The 16,464-nt window shown below is 36.1% G+C and overlaps 1 protein-coding gene across 2 annotated transcripts; it reads right to left on the bottom strand.

Annotated features, from left to right (window-relative positions):
• Positions 1-2,553: 2,553 nt before the first annotated feature.
• Positions 2,554-15,094, bottom strand: LOC105797722 (E3 ubiquitin-protein ligase PRT6). Of its 2 annotated transcripts, none has more exons than XM_052620619.1 (17): positions 14,540-15,094; positions 13,274-14,383; positions 11,138-12,324; positions 10,892-11,032; positions 10,100-10,343; positions 9,297-10,019; positions 8,460-8,651; positions 7,697-8,373; positions 6,848-6,899; positions 6,127-6,766; positions 5,634-5,842; positions 4,750-5,285; positions 4,555-4,659; positions 4,350-4,416; positions 4,193-4,270; positions 3,153-3,221; positions 2,554-3,050 (listed from the first exon to the last, which is right to left on the bottom strand). In XM_052620619.1, exons 1-17 carry the CDS (start codon positions 14,591-14,593, stop codon positions 2,976-2,978), a joined length of 6,159 nt encoding a protein of 2,052 aa, XP_052476579.1. In that variant the 5' UTR covers positions 14,594-15,094; the 3' UTR covers positions 2,554-2,975. The 2 variants fall into 2 exon arrangements, with proteins under 2 accessions (XP_052476579.1, XP_052476580.1); XM_052620620.1 differs by lacking the exon at positions 14,540-15,094 and adding an exon at positions 12,902-13,155 and having other exon boundaries at positions 13,274-13,404.
• Between the last annotated feature and the right edge of the window lie 1,370 nt (positions 15,095-16,464).

Below are 16,464 nucleotides of genomic sequence, written 5' to 3'. Positions count from 1 at the left end.
ATGAAAAATCATTATGTGCAACTCAGAGTATTGATTACAGTGATTCTGAAACTTCATCAAGTGAGATATTCATGATACAGTCCCAAATCCTATCAAACTCTCAAATTTTTTCAACCTCCCAGGTTTCGGTACCACATATTCCAGTTTCAATTTACTTAAGTAAATACAATAAACCTATTACTGTAATTGGTTTTACTGATACTGGAGCAGCAGAAACAATCATGGATCTAGAAGTTTTGCCAGCAGAATGGTGGAAACCTCATACCCGATACTTTAACTCGCAACAAACAAAGTTTTTGCAACACATTGGATAAGTAAGCCCATCAAAGTTTAATTTTTTCCCAGATGTTCTGTTATTACTACAGTTTTGGGGTTAAAGATTCCTGGTAAGGATCTTATTGTTGGCTTTGATCTTTATCCAGAAGCTAAACAATTAAGAATTCAACCAGAAGGACTAAGGTATAAACAAATGTTTAAACCCTATGTCTAGATCCCTAAATTGTTTACAGTTTATTCGGAGAAAATTCAGGAAGTTGTGGAAGAACTAAAAGAAAACTCATGTGCGGAGTCCCATTCAGAGTTCTTACAAAAATGCAGAAACCCTTTGTGGAAAAACTCTAAATTTTTCATCAAACTCCCTTTTAAGAAGAATGAAGATATTAACCCTACCAAGGCTAGTCATATGGGAATGAACCCAGAACATTTAAAACTAGCTGAAGAAGAATGCCAACAGTTGCAGAAAGGATTGATTGAAACCTCCAACTCACAGTGGGCTTGTGAAGCATTAAGACTGGTGATCAACTACCAGCCTCTTAATCACTTCTTACGAAACGACAAGTTCTATTTGCCTCATAGAAATTTCATATTCTCAAGCCTCGTAAAAGCCCAAGTTTTTTTTAAATTTGATCTAAAAGCAGGATTTTGGCAGTTGGGAATAGATCCAGATGACAGGCCTAAGACGAGATTTTGCATCCCAAACAAACATTTTCAATGGACAGTTATGCCTTTTGGACTTAAAACTGCCCCGTCACTATTTCAAAAGACCATGATAAAAATCTTCCAGCCCATCATGGATCAAGCCTTGATCTGCATAGACAATATTCTTCCTGAAAGTTATATTTTTTAGGAGATAATTCTGTTTATCTGACACAAGTGCTTCTGCAAATCCTTATAGTCGTAAGGATTTAAACTTCTGAGAAATAAGTTTTGTGAATCCATGCACTAGGAAATGCTCTCAACTGTGTTGCTGGACCATTTTGCATAAAGTACTGGGGTTTATAATAGGTAATAAAGATCCATTGGGCTCTTTTATTTTTAAGGAATTCAATCTTGATCATATCAGACCATTGTTCTAGAGGATAAAATCATTTGAAAAATGTGGCTAAGTTATTCATTTCTGGGCTAATTTTGTCTTAGATAGCCATTGCCAGAACGTACAAGAGGTCTTCAATAAAAAATTCTATTCCAATAAGGAACAAGTGGGTTAAGTACCAAAGCATCCATTTTAGTTAATCAGGGAATTTACCAAACTGAAATTTTAGTGGATGAATAAATGGGTACTTAGGATAAAGACCTAATGGTTTTAAAAACAATCCTCCAAAATCTCAAAAAATGCTTAACTAGTAGGAAAACATCATATTCATAGCTTCTCTATGGAATCTTTTTCAATTATCAGGCTCAAAACTTTTGGAGGATGATCAGGGTGAGAATTTGGCTGGCAAGGTATAGAAAAAGGCGAAGGCGAATTTTTAGAAATTTTCTCTTTACCTTTGCTCTTAGAAGAGGATGAAGGTTGGATCATGAAGTTCTCAACGAGTCTAGTAAGGATGTCAGCAAGAACATTGGTTTTTTCTTTTATGTGTTTGACATTAAAGGAGTATTTGAAAAACCATTCTGGCCACCTAAGAAGTTGAGGATTAGGTACCTCTTTTTGTTTAAATTTCAACATTTTGATAAATGAAGACATATCCATTTCAACAAGAAAATGATATCTTACTAGATGAAACTCAAATTTAGAAATACCTCTTTTGACAGCAAGAATCTCTCTGAAGGTGGAATGATAATGAATCTCAACATTTGTGAACCTTCCACTTTTGTATCCACATAATTGTCTTGTATCATCATTTTCTTCAAATAAGATGGCTCCCTAATATTTATCACTTACGTCTGTTTACAAGATTCTTTTTCCCTCTGAGGGGATTTGCAAAGGTGGTAAATGTACTAATCTTTCTTTCAAATTTTGGACTGCCTGGGACTGCTTAGTTCCTCATGGAGGAGGATCTTTTCTCAGCATCTTTCTCAAGGGATTTGTAAATCTTGAGATTTTTGAAATACTGTGCGGGATTCAAAACAAAATTGTATAGAGTTTTGTAATTCAACTATAAATAGAGAAGAGAGATTAATTGTATAGGCATCTTTTGTTTATGAATTATAACTTTTGTAATATCCTTTTAGCCTTCCGCTCATACTCTTTGTAACCCTACTCATCTTCTCCCCCAGAATTATGGAATATTTATAAGTATGATCCAGGAATAGCATTAGCAACAAACAGCAGAAGAGAATGGCTAAATCCGCCATATCAAATTAGCAGCTGAACCGAGAGATAACAAAGACTAAAGGCTTTCAAATGATCATACATCTCTAAAGAACTAAAAAGAAAAAAAAAAAAAAGGGGGTTACTATCTAATATCACCAATAAAATTCCCCTAACTGACCTGATTATAGTTAAGTCCAGTCATAATGGCCACATGCTAACATCAAAATCCAAGATCCTAAGTTTGGAAAGTGATTCGGGGATATACTGGTAACCTTCAGTTTTGCAGAACCATTTTCGATGCACTTGATGTCTGGGTCAAATGCACCGACACCAAAAACCAATAAATTAACCGAAGTGAACAAAAATTATCACGATCCCGAGAAAAATCGAAAAATAAAAGCAACAAAAGATCAATCACCAGCTTGATCATGAAACCAAACTAAACCATGAAGAAGGCGCCAATGGTAGTTTGTCCAATAACCTTTGAACTCCGATCAAGGCCATGAGAAGCAACCTATTAAAGAGAAAATAGATTATTATGAAAACCACAAAAATTAAAACGCTCAGTTCAGTGTCATGGGCAACGAAGCAAAAAAGAAAAAGTGCCCCAAATCACCATGTAGCTCAGAGCAGCATAACGTTCCTCATTCAAGTACAGTGGTTTTCCTCTATGCATTTCAATATCCTGAAATAAGAAAATGTAGAATAGTACAAATAGATCATGAGAAAACCCCTTCATATAATATGAAAAAAAGTAATCCAGAAACACAATGAAAAGCAAAAATTTTAACGAGTGGCTACCATAACATGCCAATAGTATGGAATACAAATTTGAATTCTGACATAGTTCCAAGGAAATACATAATTTCCAAACAGCAATTAAAGCTTTTCTACGTCTTTTGACTGCAAGGGAAATAACCCAGCTCCAAATTTCTAATATTTTAAGAAAATTAAACTCAATTATAGTATCAAGTCATGTAGGTTAGCCTTCAATAATCAATCATCCAAAATTTCCAAGTCAAATAGAATTGAATAGTAACCCAAGGAGTATTAAATGTTTTCTTGATTGACCTGAGGTGGGTAGGGTAAGATTATGCCTTCCTTTGGGGTCCAAGAAAACACCAATCCTTCATTGTCAGTAGCAATACCTAATTTTGTTTTGTCAAATCAGTTATTCAAATTTCCTTTTCAGGACAGGTCGCCATAAGAGGGTGCACCCAGATATGCAGAATAAAGTTGCCTGATTTTCTGTGTGTATTGTGGGATATTTGACTCTAATAGCTGCTGCATTGGACCATCATGCCATCATGAATTATTCTCCAACTTAATTTACCTTAAGCACCACTAGGTCTGAAATAAGTAGAAACCAAGGCACAGCAAATGCTAAACCATTATTTCTATCCTCTTCTTTAACTTGTAACAAATAGCAAGGTCCAAAAAAGGCTCATTAACCTCCAAACCTACTTGATTAAAGACCTTATGTAGCTGGTATGTGTAACAATCACAACCATCCATCACCATAAAGTAGTACAAGAGGCTGCAGGTGCAACATTATGATCCTATAACACTCTTAGTAATAAGTATTTTATTTGCTTTACCCTTGAGTTTCCAAACATCATTATTACAAACTTAGCTAATAAAAGGCCAATGCTTTACCTCTTCACCAAATACATCCAAATATGGAGATGGCCAAGGAGCTTGTTGTGCACATCTTTGTAGCAGGATTGTTGTTCTCTATCACAATAAGAAAGACTATTAGGCATTTTCATGAAATAAAAATAAAAGTTCCAGACAGTAACTAGGAGATCAATACCCTTATCAAAAGAAATACACCAGTACCAGCACCGCAGGTCATTACATGAGCTGTGCATCCACTCTCACTAGCAAGGAAAATGTTGAAGAAAAAGGTCAGTGCTTATGATCTAGTATAGAAGCTTAACCATCAGAATAGTGAAGAATCATGGATAAATGCATGTGTAAGCACAAAATCAGCAAAAGAAAAAAAGTTGAACATTCACCTGCAGCATGTTTTCCGACTTGGAGAGCATAGTCTACCACACAACAGGCATAATGCAGGCTCATCAAGCACAGTTTTGCAGTCTGGGCAACATTGTTTTACATAACTGTTGGAAGAAAATGCTTTCTCATGAATGAAGATATTCTTGAAAAAGGTCTAATATTATAGCATGTCTAAGGACAAATTTTTAACAAACCGTTGCAATAGGTCTTGATAAGCATGAGGCAAGGTCATCAACTTAAAGGGAACTGCAGGATTGCAGTAGAAAACATTTTGGAAACTGCAGGCTTCATATGCCTTTTGGAAATGATGAACCCATTTTAATGCAAATGATCGTGAGAGTTCATCCTCAAGAATAACATCTATAGGAGGAATCTTAAACATTGTCTCCAGTTCTTGTACTTCATTCAGCTCCACTGAATTACTTTCAGTTGTATCCATCATATCAGTTGTCACATGAAATGACTCCCAAATAGTATCCCTATCACAGAATGGTGATGTGGCAGAAGATTTGAGCAATTTCCACAACAATGCACACCTCCGCAAATAGGGGAAACTCAATCTTCGAATCATTTCTTTAATATGACAAGAATGGTAAATATCATTTGATATGAAATACCAGCGAGCACAATCAAATCCACCAAGAGCGCCATAAACATCAGTAATCAGACAATGATGAGAACCTAACTCACTGATATCATAATCTTGTTTCCGACAACATGAAATTACAGCCTGAAATCAGTATATCACATTCAGAAATTTTGTAGTGCCAAATTAGAGTTACTAGTAGTTTTTTTCATAGAAAAACAACTGCTTTGAGGAAAATTCCGTACAGAAATATGATCCTTAGAACAAATCTGTAAAAGAAAACATCTTTTACTGTTTGGATAAAGCCATAGAAATATCTTCCTAGAAGTTTAGAAGTTCCATCATTATTTCATATTGTTTCATTCAACTAGAAACATTGTCCATAACCAGATTTTGTTGTCTGCATCAGACACCAGACAATCCAAAAGAATATATATATTTTTTAAATGTGTAAATAGACCAAAAGGTATATGAAGAGAGGTAGTGGCAAACCTGAACCACAGAGACAACATAGAAGAGATGCATAAGGGATAACAGGGACTCCTCACATGACATAAATGGGCATGGAAGACAGAAGAGAACCCACATCAATGATGAGAAAGGGTCACGAGCAAGAATAGGATCAGATGCCTGATTCCAAAATTGAATATCAGGATATAATGCTTCCTTATCATCATGTTTCAAAATACGAAGGAGATCATCTGTCAACACACAATCATGAGTCCAACATTTAAAATAGGAATCCAAACCTAAGCCAGGTTATCTGCAGTTTGATAATTTTATATACACTTTGTGATAGGCAAATCATCAATTAACCAGAATAAATCCTTCATAACACATCAGGAGTTTATCAAGAACTTGGATAACCATGGTTTCTATTTTAAAAATATCTCTAGAACCTCTAGAATTTTTTATCAGGCATTCTGCATAAATATAAGTGCCAAATTTTCAAGTGAGTCTAGTAATAAATAGTGAAAAATCATACCTTCCTGTTTATGTTTGGTGCTGCGGTAATCAAAGGAAACCCCAGAACAAATAGACTCTGCAAGTAGTTGAAGACCTCTTAACCTTTGAAGAGCACAAAGAGAGTTTGTACTGCTAAGGTTCTGGACAACTCTTAGCAATAAGGAAAATATAAATTCACTAGAAGAATTAAATTCCTTATACAAAGAAGCAAGAGTATAATTTGCAGCCATAGAATTCTTTCCACTGCGTGCTGCAATTTCAGTTGACATAAGAGAATACTTGAGCGTATCCCATAAAATTATCGGGTGGCTTAACCTTGGAGATCCTAAGAACCTATCATGCTTTTTTGAAAAATACATTTTAGACAGCACACGTGAAACTGGTTCCAGATTGCGAATTGTTCTTTCTTTTCTGTGAAGAGAAAAAGCTTCAAAGAAATCAGACCTCCTAACCACCTTTGCAGCAGTTTTTAGAAGAGATAACCCTTGCTGAAGTAGAAGGGAACATGTAGCTTTGTTTGATGCAGATGGAGAACCTAACGCATGCACTTGATCAACAGTTGCAGTCCTAGGTAGCTTTCCAGCCTTCTGGAAAGTCCCATTCACTGCAGGCAAGATTGAATTTGCTAGTCGACGACACACAGGACACAAAAATTCTCCCTGAAAAAGCAAACAAGTATAGGATTGACATCAAAGGTAAGATAATTGTTTTTCAAAATAACAATTTTTGGGAGCTTGTACCTGATCAGGATCCACATTATGTGCCCCCTCAAAGAGACTTCTCTGAACATATCTGTGATACAGAACAGAAGATATATTAAGCAATTTCATGCAAAAGAAATGCTATGTGGACGCATGCATGGACAAACACATTATGCCCATTCATAGTTGCCAAGTTAAAAGGCATTTCAGCATGTTTGGATTCCATGTTAAATGGAACTACAAGCAAAATTCAAAAACCATCCAAATCCTGAACAAGATTCCTCAAGGTGTTTTCGAGGTTCAACTATCAGAACTCAGTCATAGAAAGGCATTCTGCGGTTGAAATTAACCAAGGCTACAAAGGTAGGTAGTAGATGTTTGAGGATTCAAAGGCTCATAAATACCTTATCTGCCACTTGAAACATGATATTTACACAAAAACTTGTTACTTTGACAAAGATCATAGAATACTTTTGTTTCCTTTAATTTCTAACATATATTCTTTCATCTAAGATATATCTGAAATGCAACTGAATTTACAAATTACGATGAAAAAATACATAAACTTTCCCAATTGTCACTCTTTTGCATCAAATTTCAACTCAAAACTATTTTAGGCATGGAAAGCTCCAATTTCGTGATTCATTTGTGCTAACCATAGGTTTGTGAAGACATTTTGAGTTAACCCTCACAAAAGGACAATATGAAGTCCAAAAGAAACAGAATCGAAGTATGAATTCAGACCACATATTTGCTGCAAGAAAGATAAATCTTATATAGTTGCATGTGCTTTTTAAATTTAATCTCTTACTGAAGTTCAGAATTATGTTAAAAATAGGCAAACATATCCAATAAGAACTAAAACCGGTCCTTCTTAAGAAGACTTACCTCTCTTTTACTGATGATAAATAACGATCAAGACAACCCTGATGTACAGCATGCCCACAGGAAGAGAGATAAATTCCATCACAATCTAACGGGCCAAATCCGTCATAAAAAAGAGGCTGCAAAGTGGACTCTGTCAAACCTCTGTTACTATTAATCTTTTGAGAAGCCAAAGAGTTTTCACTAGCCTCACGTGAAAGGGCAACAATATATTTCCCAAGTATGTCAGATTCCGCACCCCTGCCATTTTCTGAAGAACTTTCAGCACCAGAGGATATTTCATCCTTTTGAAAGCTTGAAATTAATGAATTATCATTCATTTCCTTATGAATACATATGTACATATCTTCTTCCAGTGTCTCCAAATCATATGCAGTATTGTGCCTATCATTGCTAGGTGCAGAAGGTGCTTCATTGCTCCTCACTGAAGGAAACCGAGACTTGACAAACTCAAGAATGACATTTACTTCACTGCTTTGCCCTTGCTCATTATTGGTGAACTCAACAACTGGATTCTCAGTCAGCTGCAACGACTGAGAAGCCAATCCAGAACTGCTGGAAGAGGCATTTGATCCAGATTGGTAGGTCACCCTATTTGTTGGAATAGAACCTTGCTCCTTGTCTGACCATCGATCCCATGATGGGGGACCTCTATCAACAAAACTCAAAATCCTAGATTTCTTTTTTCAAAAATAATTAAATGTTAATTCATGTAGCAGGAAAAAGATTCCATCAGAACAGGTAAAACTGAAGAGCAATCACTTACTTGGAGAAGAATCAAGAAAGAGAGAGGACTTTTGGAAGTAGTATCATGACAAAGAGAGCAACTCTGTTGCACGTCACCTTCTGTTTCATGTTCAGCATCAGAATTGGACATTTCAGAGTCAGATTTTGAATCATCATTAGCAGCAGAAGTGATGCTTGACAGAAATTTAGATTGCTCTGCTTTCATTTTAGCCTACAGGAAAGATTACAGAATACAGAAATGATTCAAACCCACTAATGAACTAACATACCGAGATCATGTTCCATCAGTTCAACTTCAGCAATTTTGATGGGATCCATGATTACCAAATAGAAGAGTGCAGAATTGACACAGTTAAAGGGTGCCATTCAGTTGGTTAATCAATAGCCAGGTTCCACACCTAGCACTTAAATGCAGGAAACTCTCAGATTGACATTCAATACAAGTTTTTTTTTTTTTACTAGACCAGTAAATAAATGACACCTTTCATAAACCAACAAGAGGAAAACTCCTGTAATGAGGAGACACAAGACCACTTACATGAGAATCCCAGAATCAGAAGAGAGATATTGACCTCTGACTTAGAGGACCGCACATATGAAAATTTACAGTGTCCATGCATAAGCCTTTGTAATCAATGTTAGCAGAGGAGCAAATTGCTAGAAGTTGAGATTGTCTAGATGTTTTACCTGCACCTTACTAATACTTTCATTTTAAAATTTCTCACTGACACTTCAAATGTACTTCAATTTTTGTCCTACTCCATACAATTTAACAGCATTTCTCTTTCAAAGCGCTAAATTCTTTCACTTTTATTCTCAACATAAATTCAAATATAATTCTAAGGCAAAATCTCACCAATATTGCAGCTTGTTTTTCACGAGCCTTCGCCTTGTGCAGTTCACCATCAGAGGCTGAACTTGGTGTAGTCCGATCACTATTCGGGGTAGATTTTGATAGATGGCTGATCATTTCGGGCACAAGTTCTTGCAGTTTGGTCATGCACTGGGAATCAACTTCAGCAAACTTCCTCAATAAACTTTCAATCAGAGGAGAAAAACTGCAGTTGCTGGATTCTAAGTAGCTTTTTTTATTCTCTTGCCGATGCATTCTCAATAATGCAACAAGAAGCGATAACAAACTTTGTTTCCCAGCTACATAGTTTAATGATTCACTAATTTCTTCACTAGCAAAAGCTAGCATAGAATTTGAATCTCCAATATGACATTCCATGCCACTAGATCCATTCAGCTGCAAGTAAATGTCTAAAGCTAGTGAAAGTAAGTGCAATGCTGTCATCAGGATACCATCAGGAGCACGTGATTCAGTGAATTTATCAGTGAAAACAGAATAAAATAACACTGCACGAATAATCTGAAGAGTAACTCTGCAAGTAGCAATTCTAGCGACACCCTCAAGAGGAGGATATATTTTAGTCCACCGAGGCAGCTGAGTAGTCATTGCAGAAACACCACAGAAACGCAAGTATCTTTCTTCTGCAAGTTGTAAATCCCTCGAGTTCCAACGAGGGTGGTACAAATCCAAATCCTTCCAGAAGGCCCAATGCAATGAATACATTCCCTGACATACATCAATATAAAAAAATTATTATTTTTCAACCCATAGACATTGAAAAGATGTTTCAGACCACAAGCTCCAACCTGATTAAATCCTGATGGATTAGAGTATACAGCAACCCTTTCTAAGATTTCTTGAAGCTGATCACACTTAGAAAGATCTCGGGGTAGAGAATTCACAAGTTGACTGCGAGTTGCATCTCCAATAGCTAACTTATAAATCAACTCTCTTTTCAGACTGTCAGCTGTATTGCGTCCACAGAATCGCCTTTCTTGTAAAATTTGCATAATTAGAGTGAGCATTTCCTGAACAAGAACTGGCTCGTACCTGAAAGCAGCATCATTTAGCAGAGTAACAGTGAAATTATATCAAAGATGAGGTCTAAAGTGTGCATAAACTGTTGGTCCATGTGCCATTTCTGCTGTCCAAAGAAAAAGCAACATTAGGGGATAGAAGGAAATAATTTTTTTTTTTTAAATTGTAAATGGCAGAAAGAGTGATTTCACATTAATAAGGGTTCATCATGCTTCCATTCCAGTAGTGTATTAGAAACATAATCTTGCTTCTTGTATATTTATTTTTACTTTATAGAAAATTCTGAGGAACTAAAATGTAGGCTCAAAAACCAAGACGCAACACTGCAACCTAGTCAATCTTAAATTCCTACAAAATCGGTGTATCCATTCCTTGAAGACGTTCATTCAAATGGACAAAGCAAGACTAGAAAAAGGTATTTCCATTGTCCTTACTAGTAAACCATGTTATCCACATTCAACCACATAAATATCTAGTAACTTAAGCATTTCTTCAAGGAACTAAATGGCATTAAAGCACTTCAGTGATGTAAACTAGGAGTTATGGGGATAAATGCATACTCGTTTGATCTTTCAAGACTTAGAGAAAGGTAATCTAATAGCCCAAAGCGCTCTAGAATTCTCTTAACATAGAGATCCGGAGGAGCTAGTGCAGCACAGCACTGCAGCAAAAATAAATCAAGCTCCAAACCTTGTTCAGACCTGCAAGTAAAGAATACCATAAAGAACTTGGCAACTAAAACTTTGAAAATAGAGGGGAACCTTGTCCAGCTAGTTATATCCAACATATAAAGCACAATCACCTACCAGTGAACTGAGCGATACCATTCACAAGATACTAAGGCTGCATCCCCATTCTTCCGCCACATCCCAGCAATAACTTGAGCACAAAATACCCTAATCCTTAAGGGATGCTCCATAACAGAAGCAGAGAAACCAAAAGGGTGGCAGCCAACAAGGATGTGATCAAAGAAATCTGCATAAATTGCTGATAATGAACTAGTCGAACAAGAATTAGTTATATTTGGCATTACACGTTCACCATAGCACATTCGTAGTGCCTTTTGAAAAAGTAAGGAAAGTAATCGATGTAATGGGATGTGAAAAGATATCTTTTGTGAACTAACATCATAAATAATATCAGGCCACTCGCGTAAACTCAAAACATGAAGAGTGGGTAGTCCTACGCCACTGTCTGTCTCTATGGCACTGACATCCAAACCCATATAACCACATGCACCATCTGAATTTTTAGCTATCTCTGTGCCATCACTGGTTTGATGTCCACTACATACAGGTGAAGAATATGGTGGGCAATGATTTTCACTTGAACTAGTTAGTCTTCCAAAATGTTTACCTTTCCTGATTTTGTATAATGTCTTCTTTATTGCAAACAGATTGCTACCACAAATGCCACTACTATTTGAAGAAGACATACTCTTAAGTGCTGCAGAGGTACCATCATCAACTTCCAACCATGTCTCCATAGCCCTTAAGCACTCCTGTATTAACCAGATGACAGAGGAAGGAATTAGAAGATGGAATATGGAATTGGATCCAACTTCAGTAGCCTCTGACACACTCCTCCCTGTTACACTACAAACAGAACTTTCTTGGGATAACTTTCCTAGTTTTGCATGCCTCATACCATCTCCATCATGCATGTCCTGCTTGTAAATATAAGGAAGGATATTTTCCCCTTCACTTGTGATAACAGAAAATGCCCCATCTACCAGAAGGGAGTGAATATTAGCAATAGAATGGCCTAAATAAAAAGGCAAATGCGTAGACTCATTTTCTTCTTCAATATGGATGCCAGTTTCCCTCTGTATAGAGTTCATCCCTTGCACAAAAGCCAAAAGCTTTAGCCAAGTTCTTGAGATGTCCTGCTGCTCATGAGTTGCATATTTGGAGACTACATCATGGCTCATAACAAACCGAATATCTCCAATTACATGGTTAGTGGTGTCATACAAACTTCCCCACTTAGCAGCCTGAAAAAGAATAGAACATAACAACTTAGACCAAAAGAATTTTATCGCATTAATATTAAGATATAATTTCTTCAGTAAACATTATCATGAGTTATTGTTTTCATAAACAACATGACATAGATTGTGAGCAAACCTCATCACTACTAGGCTCTATTTTTCTTTTTATGCCAAAATTGTATAGCATTCTAAATTATGCTGATTCACCTACATTTATATGAAACATGTCGCTCAAGTTTATTATCATTTTCAGGATAAAAGAAACTCAACAATTGACCAACATACCAATTTTTACTTGTACATGACCTTATAGCATCAACTATGGTTAAAAATAATAGTAACTTTTTGTAGAATTCCTAGGAATAGTAATATTTTACTGTTGACCAATAGACCTATTTCACTCATATAGGACCCTTTAGCATCAACTATTAACCTACATACCTATTTACTATCAAGCCAACAATTTTTTTTTTTTTTTTGACCAAGACCAAAACCTAAGCCAAAAATCAAGGCTATGCAGACATCTTTAGTTGCAATCACAACCTAAAAATTATCATAAAGTTTCTACAAAGGTTCATACATCACAAACATAGAGATTGTCTTTGTCTTTTCTCTGTGCTAGCTTCTTTTCTTCCCCCCAACAGCCAACAGACAATCTCAAACTTTTGTAGCATTTTGCTTCAAGAATAGAAGGCGCACCAATTAAAAGCATGAGGAGCACCATGGTAATATGCCCATAAGACTGAACTACTCATGTATGCCTTCACTTTTCACAGTTGGCACTTGGCACAAAGGAATTACATGCCTATCCAAGAAGCCATTCATGAAGCTCATCTGAGCGTGTGAACAATTAATTAACAAATTAGAATAAATTATGAAGGTAGTAATGGTGCTATGTCCTCAAGCAATTTTGGCCCAGTTCATAGGAGGAAACAAGAATAGCTGCAATTACCTGCAAATGGGCATCTTCACGAGCACAAGAAATAAAAATGTCTCCCAAGCATTCAAGTAGCATGCCCAATAGGTTCATCTCCTTCACAAGACGAGGAGTTAGTGTTGCCACTGTGAAGATTTGGACGGAGAAAGTTGAGATTAGTGAGTACTTATCATTGAGAATGCTGTCACTGCCCTCTTTTATGGCGTCATTTATAACAGTAGGGTAATAGCTTAAAAAAACTTTAGAAAAATCATTTTTGAAGATAGGCTCTGCCAGAAATTTCAGAAGCAATTCATGGAGTTTCTTCACAACATCATCACCAAGGAACCTCTCTGCTCTGACCAGAATACCCAATAAACCATCTAAAGAAATCACCCTCCTCGACACAAAACTGAGCAAACTCTCACTACATTCACAAAATTCTAAAAGCGTCTCAACAATTACGTATGTTAGCTCATTCGCAGCCTTCCTTTGCTGAGCACCACGATTACTTGCTCTCATATTTTCCTGAAAGCTACCTTCTGCAGAGAATAGCTTACGTTTCCAACAAATATAGAGTGCATCAAGCGCCGGCCCAACAGAATTTGCTAAATTCTCAGGAAGTGGTTGAATCTGTTCAGCACCTTTATGCTTAGAGCAAAATCCCTCACGTTTCCATGCAGTTTCGTCTCCACAGTCACAGCAACCACCACCCGAGTAAATAATAGAGTAATCATGATCCTTGTGATTCCCATTCTGGAAACAAGAAACACAAATAGCACAAGTCGGATCATGCTCACATGTCCTGCACGTATAAGCAATGTCATTCAATCCCCAAACCATACCACAAACACCACGTTGACCAATACTTGATTCTGCCAGGTTGTTCAAAGCATTCGCTGGCTCACCTAGAAACATCAGCCACTGTAACCAAACCATGCTCTCGCGAAAATGATCCTCCATAGTTATAGACATCCTTTCAGACTTGAACTTAGCAGATTTTGTACACTGAGCCACTTCTTCATCAGTAGGAAAAATAGCAGAAACTACCTCAGGCAACGATGACCCATTAGTGATAACAAATTCAACTATCCCCTCATAACGCCTATCGAGGTACTCCGCTGGAATCCCTAAAGCAGCTAGCCTCTGATTATGAAATCAATAAAACCTCTTTTAGATATTAAATTCAATTTTAACCAATTCACATCCTAAGAGATTAAAGAAAACAAATCCAAAACTTCAACGTTTTTCACATTTAACCAAATTGAATTATCAGAATAAAAATAAATAAAAAGAACATACCCCTACGACTCGATCACTGGGCTTAAGCGGCTCAGGATCGGTAGTCGATTCCATTTTACGACGGAAAATTAAGTGGAAGTAACGAAGCAGCCAATTGGCGCAAGACAAACACGGCCCTAATCTGGAGCCTTCTTCACTCCCCAGGTTTACTTCTTCCACGAAATTTATCAAATTATCCCCAACAAAAAAAAAAAAACCCTAATGTCACGAGTCCTTAATCATTCCCAATTCCCAGCCATTTCACTGGTCGTTCACTGTCAGCGGTGAGTGAACCAAACAAGCCTTCAAGTTTCTCACTAACTATTTTTCTTCACTTCTGTTATTTATATAAATGAATAACAAATATCTCTCCCTCTTCGCTTAGCTTTCCTTTCCATGCAGGCGGTGGTTGAAAATCGTCTGTAATAAACTAATCTCTGAAGGAATAGAGCATCTGGCTGTTCTCCGTTTGGATAATAATCTCATTGCCTCTAAGCGCTCTTTTTTTTTTTTTTTGGCCAGACTTCACCGTGCCGTGCTTGATAATAATAGCGTATAAACAGGAGGAAAAAAAAATTAGACTTCCTGCTAATTTCCACTAGGAAGTCCAGAATTAAAAGCGTGTTTATAGTTTTGGATAAATTGCATTATTAGTCACTAAATTATGGGTATATTTTCGTTTTGGTCACTTAACTAAAAAAGTTACAATTTGGTCACTGAACTATTCGAAAGTTTTCATTTAAGTCATTGAACTATTTAAAAATTTTTATTTAAGTTACTAGGCTGTTAAGTTTCTTTTAAAGAATAAGTTCCACAAGCGAGCTCCAAACAACGATTCAACGATCGATACGGCAGATCAGTATCCATTAACAAGTAGAAAAACATATTTAAGATCCAAGCTAATCCGACAATCAGTGTCGAAGATCGGAGAAAAAAATTGTTTAAATTTTAGTTTGCAAATCTGTGACGTCCAAAGTTGTTTCATGAAAAAAAATTGAACTGTAGAAGAAAATGGGAAAGAGAGCGTTCAATAGATGCAGGCAATGCAAACAAAAAAAAAGTCATATAACATCGATTTTAACAACTCAGTGATTTAAATAAAAAATTTTTGAATAGTTCAGTAACCAAATTGTAACTTTTTTTAATTAAGTGACCAAAACAAAAACATATCTATAGTTTAGTGATTAATAGTGTAATTTATCTTACAATTTTTTCACTCCATTCTAATTAATTAATTAATAGTAAATAGTAGTTATTATTGCAATAATCACTAAAAATTAGTTTAAGCAGGTTTAAACATATTTTGAGTAAGATTTAACGTTTTGGATGGTAAAAAATTAATAGCAAATAGTAAATTAATCTACTAAATAACATAAAAATTAAAGTTTATGATAAATTTTTAGTTATATGATTTTGAAAAATACATTTCAAAGATGTCATTATGCTAGATGTCACCTCCAATACCTTAAACTTGATAGGCATAAAAAAGGTTTCGTTTATGAACCACAAACTCTTAATAAAGAAACTATCGTAATCTTCCATACAAGTAAACTTGGTGAGTAGGTATCCTAAACCTAGTTCAATCAACTCTATTTACCAAATTCTTTGCTTCTTTCTTTTTCCTCTCCCCCGTCACTTTGATGGTATTATCCCCTCCCTCATAATCAATGTCCATACTCTCTTGACCCATATGTTCAAAGAAATGGGTCTCTAACCCATGTACCTGTAAGACATCATTGGTATTCCCTATGGTAGCAACTTTGCCTTTGCCAGTTCATCATGGGTTTTGCTTCCTTCAAGTTCTTTCTTTTCCTCAAGCCACGGCGAGCCTTCTGTTATAGCACAAACATTTACTTTGTGTGAACTCTTTTTTGGCCCATCATCCACTTATTTGATGCCACCTATCATTATATTTAATTAAAGTTTTAATATAACAAAAAGATACT

The sequence above is a fragment of the Gossypium raimondii genome, chromosome 9 (assembly GCF_025698545.1).
Source record: "Gossypium raimondii isolate GPD5lz chromosome 9, ASM2569854v1, whole genome shotgun sequence".
NCBI lineage: Eukaryota > Viridiplantae > Streptophyta > Magnoliopsida > Malvales > Malvaceae > Gossypium > Gossypium raimondii.
This window is presented reverse-complemented; position numbering and strand designations above follow the sequence as displayed.

Bases quoted from the DNA above. Each gene is read 5' to 3' on its own strand.
- LOC105797722 (XM_052620619.1), bottom strand. From the start codon at position 14,593: ATGGAATCGACTACCGATCCTGAGCCGCTTAAGCCCAGTGATCGAGTC. The intron at 10,344-10,891 runs GTATGCATTTAT...TGCTGCTTTCAG, and splicing joins AGTCTTGAAAGATCAAACGA to GTACGAGCCAGTTCTTGTTC. The intron at 6,767-6,847 runs GTACAAGCTCCC...TTGCTTTTTCAG, and splicing joins ATAATGTGGATCCTGATCAG to GGAGAATTTTTGTGTCCTGT.